The 18258-nt window shown below is 33.5% G+C and overlaps 1 protein-coding gene across 1 annotated transcript in view; it reads left to right on the forward strand.

Moving 5' to 3' along the window:
* LOC148651954 (dihydropyrimidine dehydrogenase [NADP(+)]-like) overlaps positions 1-18258 on the forward strand; it is a 200380-nt gene that overhangs the window by 96461 nt on the left and 85661 nt on the right. Inside the window, exons 12-13 of the mRNA XM_088598326.1 lie at positions 3033-3217; positions 5615-5830. Coding sequence (XP_088454452.1) covers positions 3033-3217; positions 5615-5830 — 401 coding nt within the window. The remainder of the gene's footprint in view (positions 1-3032; positions 3218-5614; positions 5831-18258) is intronic.

Genomic DNA, 18258 nt, shown 5'->3' on the forward strand with positions numbered 1-18258 from the left:
CGCATACATATGAATAAAACAGTGTAGTTTAGATCATGTTATTTTAGTAAATCTCTCAGTATTATGTATTGTGTTGAGGCTTGTACTGTTTTCTCTTCTAAAACTGTAGAAAAGTGATGCATTCCTCATTGTACCATATAAGACAGCATGGCTTCTTCTGTTTAATGGACCCTGGCAATCAGCATCTGCCAGTATAGTTCTCTCTGGAGAGTGTCAGTAGGTTCTTTGGAAGCTATTTTATTTAAGAATAATCTCTCTGGAGTGCTAGAGCCTTGTCACACTCTGTAGCCTCTTCACAGCAGAAAAGAAACAAACTCCCCTACATGAATAGGTTTTTGTTGAAAAGAATGATACAGGCGATCATCATCACAAGACTTCAGTAGGGAAAGCAGCAGTGGGGCCAGAGGCTGGAAAAACATATATTTGTCATCAGGGTGTTATGGACATTCCAAAACCTAAAGCAGTCAGCTGAGCATTCTTGGAATATTTTAAATTAAACTGAGGTATAATACAAAGATGCACTACTGTTTTTGATAATGCAGTATTTCCTGTTAAGTGGGCTTTGTTTTGTTTTTATGTAGATTTAAACTAAATACATTCCATGTATGTCGAATCCATTACTACAGTTGAAGGGTTCATTCAGTATAAACCCATTAATATAATATTGTTACACAAGGAGATTGTTAGTGGAAATATATGTGGAACAGAAGATAAAGTTTTGACTTATTTAAGTGGAAATCATATCAATCCTGGCACATGCTTAACCATCCTGTATGCAGATTGTACTAGTGAAAAACAAATGTTGTCACCATGTTGCTACCGCAACTTGAAATGAGATAATGTATGTCACAATTCTGTATAACACTAATAGAATTATTGTTTTTTTAATTACATATAGTATACAGAGTGTTAGTAACTTTGTATAAATAGTAATTAGAAAACAATTGTATTGTAGACTTTGATTATTAAAATATATTATAAATAGGAGCTTTAAATCATATAACTTAAAAGCAAATAAACAAGTAAAAACAAAACAAGTGACTTGAAGTGACTTTGTCAGTTGCATACTGTAAGTTGCATTGTATCTAATACAAGCCTGCACTATATTTAGATCAATGTACTAAAATTGTTAATATTACAATTCACCATTGAGGTACAGTATGCACCACTGAAAACATTTATTTAATATAATTTTAATGATCACTTTCAAGAAAGGGGTGTAAGTAATGGTATCTAGATGAAGGCAGTTTGCATGAATGACACTAATGCTATATTGTAGTTGATCAACTGTACAGTATACTGTATATATCTGTGGATATGACTTCACGGGATTCTTTGACGTGTGTCCTGTGTTGTAGTTTTTTTGTCCAAGTGTTCAGTTCATGTCTGAATTAAAAACTACATGGTACTGTGCTACTATATGAGGAATACACTTGTACATATACAATATGAGAGAGTATTTAGAGACCAGAATCGCATCCAAAATCATCTATTAGGTCCTTTATATTGACCACCATTGTGCACTCAGAAATTATATAGTGGACTGAACCTTGACACCTCTCTACTGCTATATTCTTCACAACAACAAACAACTTAACTGTTTCTTGCTGCGTGTCACTTAAGCTATAGGGCAAATTTCCATCCTAATAAATGGTCCATCCATCTGATCTCCAAATAGATTGAGATGATATCTTGCTAGTATTAATTAATGTAACCATTTAAAGACATGTAGTGATATAAAATAACTTTTCTTGTCAAATTTCTAGCTTTTTTTCAGAACAAATGAATGGGCTTTACCTCTGAAATGATCATTTTTAAACAATTTACAGATGTCCTTCAAAATTTTTAGAAAAAAGTTTTAGAAAATACCCAAATAAAATTTAAAAATAGTGATTTAAATATACAGTATGATAGTAATTCTGACAGGTACATACAGACTCTTTAAAATTATATATATTATCAAGACATACATATTTTTGCTGAAAAGAAAAGAAACACAAGGTTTTGGCTGTGGAGCCTTCTTCGGGTGGGAGGGTGTGAGTAACTGTGTTACACCCATATCTTCACACCCGAAGAAGGCTCCACAGCTGAAACGTTGTGTTTCTTTTCTTCTCTTTTCAGCATGGAATATGCCTTTACTTGTTTTTCCGCAGCCTACGCATGCTGATGCAGCTACCTACTATAAATATTTTTACTGCATTTTATTTTCCAAATTGATAGAGAAACTTTGCAAGTTGTCAACATTGAAAAGTGTAATTTATGGTTTAAGATTGACCAAATTTATGAATAGGATATACATGTATCGGTGCAGGAAACCTTTGTCCAGGACAGCAATTTCTCATTTGATTATTTGCAAGTATTATTTTCACTCTTTGTTCTTTATTTCTATAAACCTTAAACTGCATTATAATTTTGCTTAGTGCCTAGCCTAATGTGTTTAGTTTCTATTTTTACTATATCTACAGTAAGAATGTCTTTGGTGTTGAGTTTTGATTTTGGGGGAAGACATTCTAAATCATAAATAAAAAAAAAAGCTGACAGGTTCTGCATTGTGCATTCTGAATGAAATGTCTACCTGGATAAAAAGTAGTTAAACAGTAATTTCCTTCAAATTTCTGTATTTCATTTTACAACATAAGTATTTAAAGTCTTTTGAAGACCTCCTTGTACAAATCTAAAAAAAGTGCTCTCAGTAATGCTAATAGTCTACAATAAATCTTGGACAAACTGATGTTCTGTGCTTAACAATATCCTCATTGATAGATGTAGGCCATCGTCCATGCTGAAAAGCATTGTGCTCAGAAGATGAATTGTATTGGTATGCATGCAAAGAAAATACATTACATAATGTAGATGAGTTTGACAGAGTATCTCCTTTTAAAACTCGAGTGTATAGAAGCACTGGGAGATATAACATTAAACCTAGCTAAGGAAAAAAGTCCCTGTCATTTGTCCTCTCTCATTCTTCATATTTCTATGTATGATTTCTGATCTATCAAATCTTTTTTTCCGATTTTTGTCCTTTATAACAGTGAAAGAGGCCATGACTCCCATAAAATTTAACAGATGGGGTCTCCCAGAGCTGGATTCAGAGACTATGCAGACCAGTGAACCATGGGTGTTTGCAGGTGGGGACATTGCAGGCCTGGCTAACACTACTGTAGAATCAGTCAATGATGGCAAGCAAGCTTCCTGGTACATTCACAAATACATACAGGTGACGTATCCATTGACTGTTATATAATTTTACTTTAACTCATTTTATTTACTTATGAAGGTGTAAAAATGAAGATCTGTGATACAGGCGACCATCACTCTGGAAATACAGAAAATGTTTGCACAACTTGACAATTTATGAAAATCTATTTCTGTAATTAATAAGTGGCTAATTTATCCTTAAAAAGGTTACTACGGTTACTTCTTCATTCTAAGTCTAATGTCAAATAGAACAACTTTCTCCAATGAATGATTTATGTTTCAGTTGAATTTTATCAGCATGATCGAGGCCAAATTCTAGGACAAGTATATTTTAAATTCATGTTTTTTATTAACGGCAAAATACAAATATCTGATATTGCTGCACCTTATCTGTCAGATTCTAATTTTCAGTGTACTGTACATACTGACAAACCATGGTATCTTTTGTACATTTAAATTCTTAGTAGGAACCACATTTTCATACTTTATGCAACAGTGGAAAGATAAAAGTAAATAAAATGGAATAACAATTTAAAGTGACCAAATACTATAAAAAGCCATTTTGTCAGAGCATTTCTGAACCTACATAAATCAATGAGCTCTTTGGTCACATCCCACAAGTAGTGCATTAGCTCTCCATTGTGTATTGAAACAGTTCAATGTCTTGTACTGTCGCTTTCAAATTGAGCAATAATAAACAGTAGGTACTTTTTCCCCCTAATGTATATATAGCCTGTTTTCAGCTTTTTATTTCTCCATTCTTATTAAGAATATTAAAATCATTACTGTTATCAGTTGTTTAGCAGTTAAAAATTTGCAAGATGCATTCAAGCCAGTATTATCCATTTTTTTAAACAGAATTAAAATGGAATCTGCTTTTCAGACATACGTAAGATATTATGCTATCAAACATTTTACCGCTTACAGTACATTCAATAGATGCTAATTTGTGAAAATTGTTTTTTCATTAGAACTGTAAGGCTTTGAGAATAGGAATTAATTTAATGTAATTAGATTGCTACCAGCAAATACCCTGAGGTGAGAGATGCATGCTTGTTGAAACTGCCATTCCTACCAAGGGAATGTTGAACAAGGAAGGATTAAATCATCTGATGCAGTGTTGACAATTTCAATGTGTGTTTTAGGAGAAAAGTAAACAACTTTGATACAATATGATAGCATTACATTGTACGTCAACAATATTTTATACTTTAAACCATTTTTGTTCAGTTTTTTGTGGAGGTGAAACACATTTTCATTTAAATTGTATTTGTATTTTATTTATCTTTAATCTAAACTGTAATCTTTTCTCCAGATATAATCAAAAGACGTAAGAGACCATGTGTTTTGGACATACTGTAATGAGATCAGATTCACCTTTTGTTCTTTCTATTACATCAGAGGTCTTGTAGATTTTGTTACTGATGTATGATATATCTGTTTGTTCTGAATTTTTCTGTTGCACCTCCTTGTCTTTGTAATTTTATGTGAGTACAAAAATGTATGCGACACTGCTGTTCAAAATTACAGAGGCTACTGCACTTGTATGGATTGAAGCCACCACCCCCACCCCCCTTAGCAAATTGGCGTCTACTGGAGTCCCACAGTTGAAATCTTGAGATGTGGTTGTCTTGTCAAGTTTTGCAGACAAACCTCTTGACCTTTTTTCAATTCCCTCTATTGCCTGAAAGAATATTGTAAAGCACACTGCTTAGGAGACAGGATGGGTTCATTTGTAGGTTAATTGTCAGAAGGTAGTTCTGGTCAGTGGAAAGCAAAGTTAAGTGTTTATTTGTAGATTAAATTACCACTTCTACAGAGAAAGGAAGTACAGCAGATTGCTTTGCTTTTACAGTAATGGACTATGGAAGAGGAAATGAATCAAGCAATTTGCAGGATGATTTACAGATTAATTCCACAGTTGCACAAAGATCACTTGAACCTTCAATTGAACACATCCTCTTCATCTTTAATCTTTTATATAATAAAATGGAGAAGTACAAAACTTTCTATTTTAAAAATGTAACCTTGAAGTCATAACTAGTTAACATAAGTTTAGTAAAAGCTTTATCACCTTTAAGTGTTTTCCTTACACTGCACTTAAAAAAAGGAAGGGTAAGATTTTACAATTTGGTATCACACTTATGAATAAGGTCTGCATGGTATAATACTTTTACATTTCGCTTATCAGTAATTATAAATAACTAAAATAAAGACAGCAATGAATTTAATTTATTTATTATACATATATGTACTGTACTTCTTTCCTTATGGGGGTATTACAATGTGTTCCTTAACAATTTTCATTATGTTACCATGGTAAACAGATATGAAGCAATGTTTTTGTTCTTATACTCATTAAAACAATGTTTGCATAATCTAAATTGTTCATATTTAAATCTCCCTCTATCTGCAGTCACTGCATGGCCGTTCTGTGGACTGTAAACCCCAGCTTCCTCTGTTCTACACCCCTATTGACCTGGTTGACATCAGTGTTGAGATGGCTGGGCTGAAGTTTCTGAATCCCTTTGGTTTGGCAAGTGCTCCACCGACAACCAGTACAGCCATGATCCGGAGAGCTTTCGAAGAAGGCTGGGCATTTGCTCTCACCAAGACGTTCTCCCTCAACAAGGTAGAATTAGGCTGACAGCAAACTTGGAAAATGATTTTATTGTTTTTCTTTTAATGGAAGGTTGTATAGAGGTTTCATTATAAAAAGTGTAAATATAAATACAAAACTGCAATTTTGAAACCTTTCCAATGTTATGTGATACTATAGCAAAGCAGAAAAGTCTCTGCTATAAATTACTGAAGCATTATTGCAGTTAGGTTTCATTATTATTGGTGGTGACAAATGGAAAATTTCTAGGATGAATCGAAGATGATAAATTACATAGTTTTTATTCACGAGTAGTTTCAACACTCAGATTTCAACCACGGTCAAGCAGATGTATTATACAAGAGAACAACTGTAGTGTATAATATTGTAATTAAAACTTTCCACCAAAGATATGACATATCTTGTATGTATTAATAAGAGAACAGAAGAACAATTAGGTGACCATCTTGGTTTGCCCATTTAAGCTATACTTTAATTGTATTGCCGCTAGAATTATATTAAGTTTGGAGTTAATTGGTCACCCAGTTGTCATTCAGGGTAATGGCCCAAATTTAAACCAAGGTTAGAAGTCATGACCCAGTATTGAAGCACTTTCTGTGTTGATGAAATTGCAATTTAATTAGTGTGGAAGATTTTGAAAAGGTGTTCAAATATGTGGTTGGGGATCCAATGTTTATTTGAATATACCTGCCTAGTTGGAAATTGCTTGACTACTCTGTCTTTGTGCAGAATAAAAAAACTCAAAGATGTTTATTCGTTAAGACATATTTGGTTGAATTAGAAAATTGTGAGATCTATTGCTTTAATCCCTTTATTTGGAAAAATAGTATGTGATTTTCACCCTATTAAAACATTTACATTTTTGCCTCATTCATAAAATCACAGTAAGGATAAATAACGTGACGGTTACTGTATGTTACTGTATATTGGCACATGAAAAATTAAATGGCAACTGTCAAGGAACCAATTAATCAGGCAGTACAAAAATAAAATTCTGACAACGGAGCTGACAGTAAAGCTAGTAGAATTAAAAAAATATATATAGCAGACATGCAAAGGAAGACAAAATTCTCCACTCAAGAAGTTATTATTCTCAGAGAGGATCTTGTGAAAACAGGAGACAAGATATTTGGCACAATCCTCATTGAGGTGGTCACACTTGGTCATTTAAACCCAATTTTTAGACAAATAATTTAGATAAGTATGGACAGTTTGTTTTGTTTGTTGAGCTGAAGTCTTTGCCTTGCATCATTATTGGGAATAGAAAAATGATTATTTTTCTCTTTAAAGGTCAAGAAAATGGAGTTGAAATATTTAATAAACCATCTTTCATCACACAATAACCTTAATTATCTCAGTCAGTTAGTTAATTTATACCCATATTACCAATCAGACATGAACATTTCTCCCAGATTTCACCATTAACCTTGTACGTTATTATTGATGAACAAAATTATAATGGCAAGTACATCAATTATTCAAAGAAGTAGCAAAATAGCATATGGTATCTTCCCTGTCAATAAGGTATTTGCACAACATCACCTTTTTCTCTGTATGCAAATAAGAGAAAGGGGACGTTTTGACAATATTGCCTTTAATCACAATTATGCAACAACCATGCCAGTAAATCTTATGAAGCTCTTTAATTATCAGTAAAAAAGAACAATGAGGTGGTAACAGCCTTTAATGCCATGATAAAACAGATGGTAATTTTTATACATGCCTTCACCCCACCCCCGTGTGATGACATACAGATGGGCAGGTGTGATTAATACTAATTGAAAGTAGTGGGCATATACTGTATGCATATGGTAGAAAGCCTTCCTTTCTTTTCATTTCCTTGTTCTCAATATTTGAGATTGCTGGATGCACATTTATAATGCAGGATTCTCTTTGAAAAGCATCCATGCCTGCATCCATTCGCAGTAAGTGTCATCCTTAGAAGGCCGAGATAATGTCTACCACAGCTGGCCGAGGGCACAAGTTGGAGCTAAACCATGGGAAACACACAAGTGCATTGCATGTCACATACACATGGGGCAATTTAGAAACACCAGTCTACCTAAACAGCCCGCATCGCCAGACAGTGGAGAAAGCCCACATGGTTAAAGGGAGAGCATGTAAACTCCACTTAGAAGACACTCAAGTCAGAATCAGAAACCCAAGGGCTATGAAGTAGCAATTCATGGGCGACAATAACTATTGAACATTGAAGAGTGAAAGAGTTGATTCTACATGAAACTAGGTGACATCTAGTGTGTATGTATGTGAACTGTGCAATAATGCCGGATTTTTTAGATTTATTTTGAAATATAAATTTGTTTTAGTGTCCCTGTTTTTGAAATATCCCTTCCCTTCTATGTTAGTTGTCCCTGCAAGGGATTATTTTGGGCTTTGATATCAGTCTTCTAAGGTTATTACAACGACAGGTTGGAACACTATTATTTGTCTTCAACACAAACCCGGACTACAGAGTCATGTCTAAGCCCTTTTGATGTGAACAATAAATCCCAAATAAATTGTTACTTTAACAGGAAAAAAATAATGCTTTTCTCATGCCTTACCTGACAAATGATTTTTTACACAACTGTTTTGTACAGTACCACCCACCTGGCTTTTGTGTTACAGATCAGAATATTCACAAATATTGTTTGAAGAACTGCTATAACTATCATGAAATAAGGAAAATATACTGGTACAGTAGAAGTAGCAGTATAATAATTTCAAATATTCCATTATAAATGTAATTTTAATATTGGACAGAACTTTTTAGTCCAGTGACCTCTGCATTATATTATTCTTATTCAGGTACTGTTGACTAAGAAGGTTTTATGCGTTCATGGAATTCTGGTTTCAATAGAACCTTTTTTTATGAATGCAGATAAGCACAAGACCTTTGGTAATTTGATATCTCTGTGTCAATGAGGGGAAAAAATGGATAAATTCACTTAATTGTTATTAATAGACTAGAAAATATCAGCCTCAGTGGAAACTTAACATTTGTTCTTGAGAAAAAAAATCATGAATTGTTTATTAAGCTTTATTAGAAATATTTTGTTTTAATTTAAGTTTTAATTCCAGTGATGTGAAAATTAATCAGCAACATCTGTTTGTTCTGTGCTCACTGGCATCCCTTGATTAGTGAAGCTAGAGATGAAAATGGTTTGTTTAAAGAACACCCTTTGTTCTGAATAGTAACAGCAGTTTCTATACTGACTGTTACAGGATTCTGCGTAGTGTCTTCATAACAGTAAATCATCTTGGAGAATAATTTAACTTGACCTGTAGCTAGCAAGCTTGAAGCTAGATTTTGATTGTTGAACAACTTTTGCAGAGAAATTTAATGTTTAATGCACAGACAGCATGAACAGTTTGATGATGCATACCTAAATGAAATCCATAACCTTTTTAATGGACAGCTTCCATTTCTAATCTAAAAGGTCATCTATTTTTTCTCATAATATTAAAAAAGACATTAATCAGTGTGTAGTGTATTTCTACATAAAAACAGAAACAAAGATATTTATCTCTTCCTGTATGATAAGAAAACCCGTTGCATTCTGAAGGACTGTGAGAACCTCAGCATTTCACGCAATATAATATACAATGACAAAAGGCTGTGCAAGAAAAAAAATGTAAGCTCTAATATGAAATATTAACATTTTAGAATACAGTTTTGATGAAGTGCAATTTGCTTTGCTTGCATACGATGGAGAAATTAAGTGCTTACCAAGGGAGTTCAATGAGAATTAGTACCCTGCCTGAACATCTGCTTGAAATTTTATTATCCCATCCTGCAGACACCATTGCTCCCTGGCTGAGCACTTAGATTGACAGCTGAATATTGCACTGATTTGGGCTCAAATATGTTTATGTGAACTTTGTTTCTTTTTTAGGAATTTTGTACGTGTGCTTCTAGCTTGCTTTTTTCCTTCTTTACTCTTGACATTTGTAGCTGCCAGATTGGGGTCTAATATACTGTTGCAGCGAAAGGCTGTCAGCTTGCAGTGAAATACCAGCTGATATCTCAGTAAACAGAAATCATATTATTCTTTATTGTGTGCTCTGTGTGAAAGACTGTATGGAGCTTTCTTTAGGGAGATAGATAAATAAGTTCTTAATGTCAATATGAATGAACAGACTGCATTCTGCTATCATTATACTTAAACATGAGGGACTTCTTTTTAATATCCTGTTCACTGGTACCATACTCCTATCAACACATTACCATAGCGTAGTATTGATAGTATTCAAGATGCATAGTGGATTTTCTGTGGATATGAAAATCTTTCTGTGCTCTGTCTGGACGAAAAAGAATGCATGCAGAATAAGTAATTAGTTTATACATATGGTGACTAAAAATGTTCTTAAGGGTGAACTGATAAACTGTGCTATCAGTAATTGTAATTAGTGAACCTCAGCAAAAATATACTGTGTACTTCTTGTGTTGAGCTGTTTAAAGGGAAAATGTTTAAAGGGGAAATATGCCATATAAGGAAAGTCTTCAGCTAGGTAGAGCACTTTAAAAAAAAGTCTGCTGTTTGTACTTTTGTTAACACCAAACAAGATACTAGACAGTTGAATCTGTGATTGATAAATTTAGACTCCCCCTGGTTAATTAGAAAGCCTAAAGATCTATTTTAGTACAGCACACTGAACCAGAAAAACCAGGGAATCTTTGATAGATCATGCCACTGGGGCCCAATTAGCACTGTGACTGATAAGTTTGAGATTAATCACTGTGCTGTGTGCCTTGGAAAGACCTTTGGTTTACAACATAAAAGTAAAAAAAAAAAAATTACATCTTTAATTGTTAATGAGTCTAAAACACTTTATCCATACCAATGTCATAGACAAGTTGAACAGTGTTCTATGCAGAGGTACAGTATGTCCAGTAAGTTGTATTTTAGAGAAAGTATACCATGCAAATGATTCATTTCCACCAAGGTTTTCTACACATTTTTGTGAAAGAATAGAACAATAAACACACCATGATATCCTCTCAAGTTTGCACAGTTTGTGTACTAACTGGAAATGCATGGATAAACATTCCTGTAAAAAAACATACTTCCATTCTTTATGCAGAGATTTTAAGTTGGTTAGTACAACCACAAAACTCAAATTGCTCTTTTATTATTTAAATGAACTCTTTAGTTACCTTATTGTATTTTCAAAAATGAACTCTGCAGCCATTCTTCTGTGAACTTTTTTTCGCAATGTTCACTTAAATTAAGAACTTAGTAATCATGAAATCAATTCATGATATCAACCAGAAAAGTTATGCATTGTAATACATATTCTTCTAATATGCAGGCTGTCGCTCCTGAGAACAGCTGAGGAGGGAATAATAAATTACTTTAAGTTTGTGAATTTTAATGCAGGCTTCACACATTCTTCATTTAAATTTATCCATCTGCCAGATAAGGAAACCAAATTCACAAACAAACAAAAAAATAATACGACTTTGTAATCCCCAAATGGCTTTATGAACCATCAAGATGTAGTAAAAGAAATGTTTTTTGTAATGTCTAAACAAACAGAATTAGAATAGGAATGCACCTAATTTTATGCATTTTGTCTTACAATCCTTAATGTGAATAGTGTAGAATTATTTAAATACTTTTCCTGAAGTTTTGTATCATAGATGTGCAACAGTTAATTTGTAAGTAACGTCTGCAGACTCTGCATGATTCTGTAAATCTTGCTGTGCTAATTAGTAACGCAGTTGTATCGTAAGTAAGCAATGCCAATATATTTTAAAGGGGGTGGGGTAGATAATTCAGTAACAACAAAGATTTCAGTCTGCTTTTGCAGTTCTCTTCATATTTATGTGATTGTATCAAGCATACGTTCTATTTTTAAAAGATTTAACATTATCAAAACATAAGCTAATGTATTTTTTTTTAAAAACTATGGGTCCAGTGACCCAGTGACAACTAAACTAAATCCCATTCCACTCAATTTGTGTTCAATACAACTGATATACTTGACTTAAAGGAACTAAAGCAACATCTAGACAACAATTAAAAGATAATAAGTAAGGAACAAGGCTCAATATTGCCTTTAACACATTATTTTTAATACAAGAAACAAGTCAACAAAGAGATGGTTATCATTTTCTTGCAATACTTTATCTTTGAATCCCTACTATTATTTTAATCCTGAAAGGCCTTGAAAAATGTATGCTTATTTTGCTACAATTTCTAAATTGAATTTCAGGATGGTATGAAGGTATGTTTCCTTAACTTTTATTTCAGTTTTCCCTTCACCTCATTTTTTTTTCAAATTAACAACACTAATGTGCTGTATAGTGAAATAGTATACTATAAAAGTAATTGATGAGTCAAAGACGCCATGCAAGATCAGACAAACAGGTTTTCAGTTGAGGTTTGAGTACCATGACTGAGGCCGAGTCCGATATGACAAGGAAGAGAGATCTTGTGTCAGTCTTTGGTCTCTCGTTACCTAGCAAACCTAATGCCTTGTTTCCACCTGCCAACAGGCAGAAGTTGTAAGAGACTTGAAATCATACTTGTAGATTTCCATAAGTGCAAGAGTGATATGAAAGACCTGTTAAATGACTCTGACAGAGCAAGCTGGAAGTATGGGCTTGCTGAGAAATTGCTGTGCTTGGGCAGGAGGAAGACAATGCATGTGACAGTTGTTTTTTTAAAAAAAACTAGGATGTAGATTATATATAAATACTAGAATCACAAAGTGTTTTTTTTTCTAATGTACCCACCCAATTACTGTATCACCTGCCACTTGTTTCTCTGTCTATCAGTTAACAGACAGGACCCCTGTATACAGTACCAGCAGAATAACAAAGACCCCAACTTGCATTTGCTCCAAACAAACACACAAAAACAAACAAAATGTATTGCAAACATTGCTGTGCATCACATTTCAAGGGGAGACAAAGACATTTCAGTGTAAATATAACCCACATAAAAACATGTTCCACTTATTGATCTGCAAAAACTAACGTGTGATAGATACAGGAGTTCTTCTTTTTTTATTCACAGCTCAAAGGTACTTACTGATCTGAAACAATTAGCTTTTTTTTGGGATTAGACAACTGATAGATGCAGTTCGGCAGAACTGAAGTCCAACTTGTTGAGATCTTTGGACAACAAATTCAATAGACAACATTGTTCACAACTGTTTACTTAACTTAATGCGAAATGAAATCAAATTGCCTTCTTTGCAATCGCTACATGCCTAAAAACTCATTTAGAAGGACTTCCTTATTCGCCAGCCTTGTTTTCAATGGTCTGATGACTGGAATGGATTACTAAACAGCTTTTTGTTGTGTCCCATGAGACATCGGCAACTTGTTTTTTTAAGAGATAAAGAATCTTCCAGCATTGTCTCTATTACTTGTATTTATTTATTATATGCATATATATATGGATTTACTTTAAATATATGGATCTATTATTTATGAACATGTGTATGTATAATTAAAAGCGACTGCAGTTACTATATCTTTGAAAAATGTTCTACATGACCACTATGTAGTGCATATAAAATATTAAAATATTATGAATCCCTATATTTTCTAAATAATTGGATTAGGAAATGTCTAGTTCACACATACTGTATTGTTCATTGTTGCTTGTTGAGTGTGTTGCATAGGAAATGCAACTAGCAAAGCAGCAAGAAAAGAACAAAGCATGCCTGTAACGTTGAGGTGAACAAAATGTACACAATAGATTTCAAATAAAAAACTGTATTGTCCATTATTACTTTGTTACATTTATTATTCATTGATGTGTCCAGGTGCCTTTTTATACATGGAGATTTAGGAATAAAATAATTATACTTGGTTTTGACTCCAAATGTGTATAGAAGGCAGGGCTGTCAAAGCAGTCAGTAAGATCTGAGAGGTGTTGACTAATTGCCTGCTAATTACACAGTAAATTGTCTAATTAAGCTGATGGTTAATTAGGGTAAGCTTGCACAGCAGTCTTGTGGAATTTTAGTCGGGTGCCTGGGAAGCAGCTTGTGTAATTGCCAAACTGGCAGTGACTGGCAGAGAACATGACTCTGGGAAGCGCCATGGCAGTATGTCTGACAGAATCAGGATGCACTGCAAACAAAGTACTTGTCATATGTACGGGAGGTTTCGTTCTGTACCCACATCTCAAGGCAGTTAGCAAGCTGGAATTCAAATTTGAAACATTTTGCTTCTACTAGCTTCAGTCTTCTGACCTATAATAGAGGTGGTTTTGCAGTTATAGAGGTCCAGCATGTTGTGATCTTAGATACTGAATAGCAGGTCATTTATAGGATGAAGGAACTATGTACATCTGTGCATGGTTTTTCACAGTTTCCTTATAAAAATGGCTTATTTCTTTTTTCTATTGATTATGCTAATTCTGCTTCTCTGCCTGGTTTTGGTTTTAGCAGAGAGCAGAACACCATAGATTATATATTGATGAAGGCTTACACAAGGAAAGATACTAGATAATTAACAGAAGAATTCCATTTCTGTGCTATTTTTTGTTTTTAAAAATGATATAATAAAGGTGATTTTGTGTAGATGTAATCCAACATCCGTAACGCTGCACTGTCACAAAAGAGAAGAATGGATGAATGAAATCTTAGATATAACAGTCAAAATCCCAGACTAAATGGTACTAAATTTTATATTGTGAGAATAGCAGTTTTGAAAATGTAATGTATTTCTGAGTACGTGATACATGAGAAATAAAAGATGACGATGAGAGATGACAGTGTAAGCAAAGGTTTTTTAAAATTGCACAAATTAATATACATATATATACAGTATATATCAATATAGTGCTTGCTTAGTTTAATATTTAAATTTTAGCTACTAAAACTCATCTCTAGTGGACTTCCAGAGTTATGTTTCTTAATGCCTGTGCTGTATTCTACCATTTCAAATTCGTAACCATTTTTCAGTTTTTCAAAAAACTCCCCTTGAAGCTACAGCAAAACTGAAAGGTGTGATCTACAGGACTAAGAGGACATTAACTGAGTCTTTTAACATTTTAAAATGAGTCTTTTTAACATTTTTATGAATAGAATAGTTATAATTGATGTGTTTGAATGAGTTGATGTCTGCTCAACGCCCTGTTTTTTGTTTTTGTAAATATGAGAAATACAGATGCCACAACAATCAATATTTTATTGCAATAGGACTAAGTTCTTTCTAGTAGGAGGTCATTCCTTGCTTGGTTTTCAACTAAATTGGAAAGATGTGGCTTGGAAATGTGAAAAATATTTGGCATGTAACGTGTCAGTCACAGTCCAGTAACTTCTATTTAACAAGCAAATTAGTGAAAGTTGTGTTTTTGCTGCCAAATAAAAAAGTTAAATATTCTAGCCTCATTAGCTCCAGTTACATGTTTACAATATTTAAATCTATTCAATTAATTGGAAGATCAAAGCGGCGATGACTACCTTGCATGACTGAGAAGATAGATAAAGTGTGGCTCAGAATCTGTGTTGTTTCCTCAACATCCATAAATCCAGTTTGTTTGTTTGTCTGTGTTTTTTTCGAGGGGTGTATGGGCAGCACATCAAAGAAAGAAGAGAATAAGTTTGTTCCCGATATTGTGATCTGTTGGCCCAGAAATTGCTGCAGCACAGTAAGAGAGCACTACATAGGACTACTAACCGGAGAAGAAATGTTCTACTTCCTTATCGCAAGTTAAAAATTAAAAGTTAAGAAACACAAACAGAATGCAGTTTTAGTAATCATATTCTCTTTACTATATCTGCCCTGAAAAAAAAAAGGTTTAGCATGTGAAATCAAACAGGTTATTATTGACTTCAACCATTCTTTCTGAAAGGACATTCACAGTGTCTAACTTTTATGTGTTGTGCCCTGAAAATGGGATGAGGTCTCTACATGCAGCAGAATCATCTATCTTTGTGTATTTACAATGAAAACAAGGCAAGCAAGTTTATATTTTTCTTAATTCTATGGAAAGATATTCATACAATTGTGACCTCTTCAAGCACTGCAGCCATCCTGCTGGGGCTGTTTGAATGCACTATTCAATACACAGATTTAGAGAATTGTATTCAAAGACAGAACTTGCTATTACTTATATACAGTATGAAATGGTTTCCTGGCATGTGTAACAAAATAAAATGTTTATTATATGAATATGTAAGTACATATTAAGACATTTTAACTTGATCAGATTTGATCTGATGCATTATATATCTTATGTATTAATAAATACAGTTTATAGTATACTGTATATACTGTTTAGTAGAAGGTTTTTTTCATGCATTGTCATTCTTTAAAATTGTTTTCCCTTGAAGGAAAAGAAGTATTAAAAGCGTTAATTCCACATCAGTCTCAAACTTTTTTCCTAAAGCTATACTGTAGCTGTGATTATCACATACAATAATTACCACTATTTTTCATAGTGGGTTAAAATATTCATCTACTTAAACAGGCAGAAGAAGAGCTTTAATAGCCTAGTCATCTCTTTTAAGTAACCTTAATTTACTTGTAAGTGTGTCTGTGGTTGAAAAAGTGGAATAATACAAATATTTATCTATCCTGACTATCTTGAAAATTTATATTAATTTGTATCTAAATGCAGACATACTGGAACATTCCATGCATGCCTTTACAACAGTAACTAGAACAAGAAAGGTAGGACACTACAAATTGTACAATGTTTGAGACTTTCTGTAGCTTAACATTGGTTAGTTTCACAAATAGGTGAAATTGTGAATCAGCATCATGTTCTCCTGTGATCCCATTTCAAAGTAGACATTCAGAAGAATTCCATATTCATCTGTCGTTTTGAATTTACCTGAAATGTTTGAGCAATGTTTGAGTTTATTTTCTATATGTACACTAAATTAATGATAATTCTTGAAGTATTATAGTAAATGCACTTAGTACTGTCCAGGAAATAATCTTCCGCAGAAGAGAAAAAGGGTAACTCAGACATTTATTCAGACACTAATTTGAGTAATGAGCTGATACTGTATGGACTGTGCTGCCATAACAGGTTTCACGCTTGACACTGATTTATGAAAACTACCCTATGCACTTTTCAGATTTTTTTCATTAAAGTGAGTCTTGATCAAAATGTATTCCATTTTTCTTATGTATGGGCTTTATTTTGTAGTAAGAATAAGTACAGTACTATATTACATATTAGACTTCATCACCCACAAAACCACTTGGTGAGTTGTTAGAGCTATTCAGTACATTTCTCTGGTGATGAATAAAACTTGCCAAGTTTTCTTGTGGAATTTAATTTACAAATAAAAAATGAGAATAATACACTTTATATAGTGCCTTTAAAGGTGGCTTCTCAAAGTGTTTTACAGAATAACAACAAAAAGTATACAATACACTGTTTACACAATGAAAATACACAATGAGGGGAGAACGTTGATGGGGATATGGAATACAGCTGGAGCAGACGGGTATACAGTAAATCAGAACCAGTTAAATAAAATGTAAGGTTTTAAGTCTAGATTTGAAAGACATTGGGGAAAGAGACTCTCTGATTTCCTTGAGGATAGAGTTCAGGAGCTTTGGGCCATAACAGGAGAAGGCACCCATAGAGTGTAGATAGGCTTGGGGGAGATCAGAATTAGAAGAGTGAAGGTTGCAATATGGGGAGTAGGATTATGGTGTCTCAGTCAGGTATTGAGCTGCCAAGCCATGCAGAGCCTTATAATGAATGAAAGCCTTAATGGCAAATGTTTTTGTCCAATATTAATGTGAGCATATTTAGTAGTACATACATGACAGTGCACCATTATGCTGTTGAATACTATTACACTTCATTTCTTTATTTTCTTGGGAGCCACAATGTAATTGAACTTCACCGCAGTAATGGGAAATGAGGTTGTTTTAAAAAAAAAAGTAAAGTCAGGGCGTTGACAGCTTAGCCTTCCAATGCAGTAGCTTTAAATAGTGAAGGAATAAGTTCATTACTGAATTGAAGAACTTTGCAATTTTTTGTCATTTAAGAAGACATAATTATAAGATCTTTCTTTTGTTTTAAAACATCTGGCAAAACCCCAATTATTTTTCCTTCAATATTTTTCAAGGTAAGCATGGCAACTTTGTCTGTGGGAAATGGCAGTGTATTGTAAGTTGTTAAGAGTTTTTGAAAGTGTCTACTTGTTACAGGTGAGGAAAAGGGAGATTAAGGCTGAATTGTCAGGCAACCTATGCTTGACATCGACCATGTCTTCAGGCAGAAGCTTTTTCCCTTTAGTGTCATTAGCATTTTCATTTTGAAAAATGAGAGTATTCAGGAGGAGCAGTTAAAATTTTCAACCTGTGGTTTAAATTATTGATTTCTTTAGAATATTGAAACCGTATTTCAAAAAGGATTCTGTCAGTCTGGGGATGTGGGATGAGATTACCTATGGTAATAATTGGTATTAAAAACAAGCAGTTTCTCTCTGTTTGCTTTAGTCCA

Source organism: Lepisosteus platostomus, chromosome 11 (genome assembly GCF_059453375.1).
Source record: "Lepisosteus platostomus isolate fLepPlt1 chromosome 11, fLepPlt1.hap1, whole genome shotgun sequence".
NCBI lineage: Eukaryota > Metazoa > Chordata > Actinopteri > Semionotiformes > Lepisosteidae > Lepisosteus > Lepisosteus platostomus.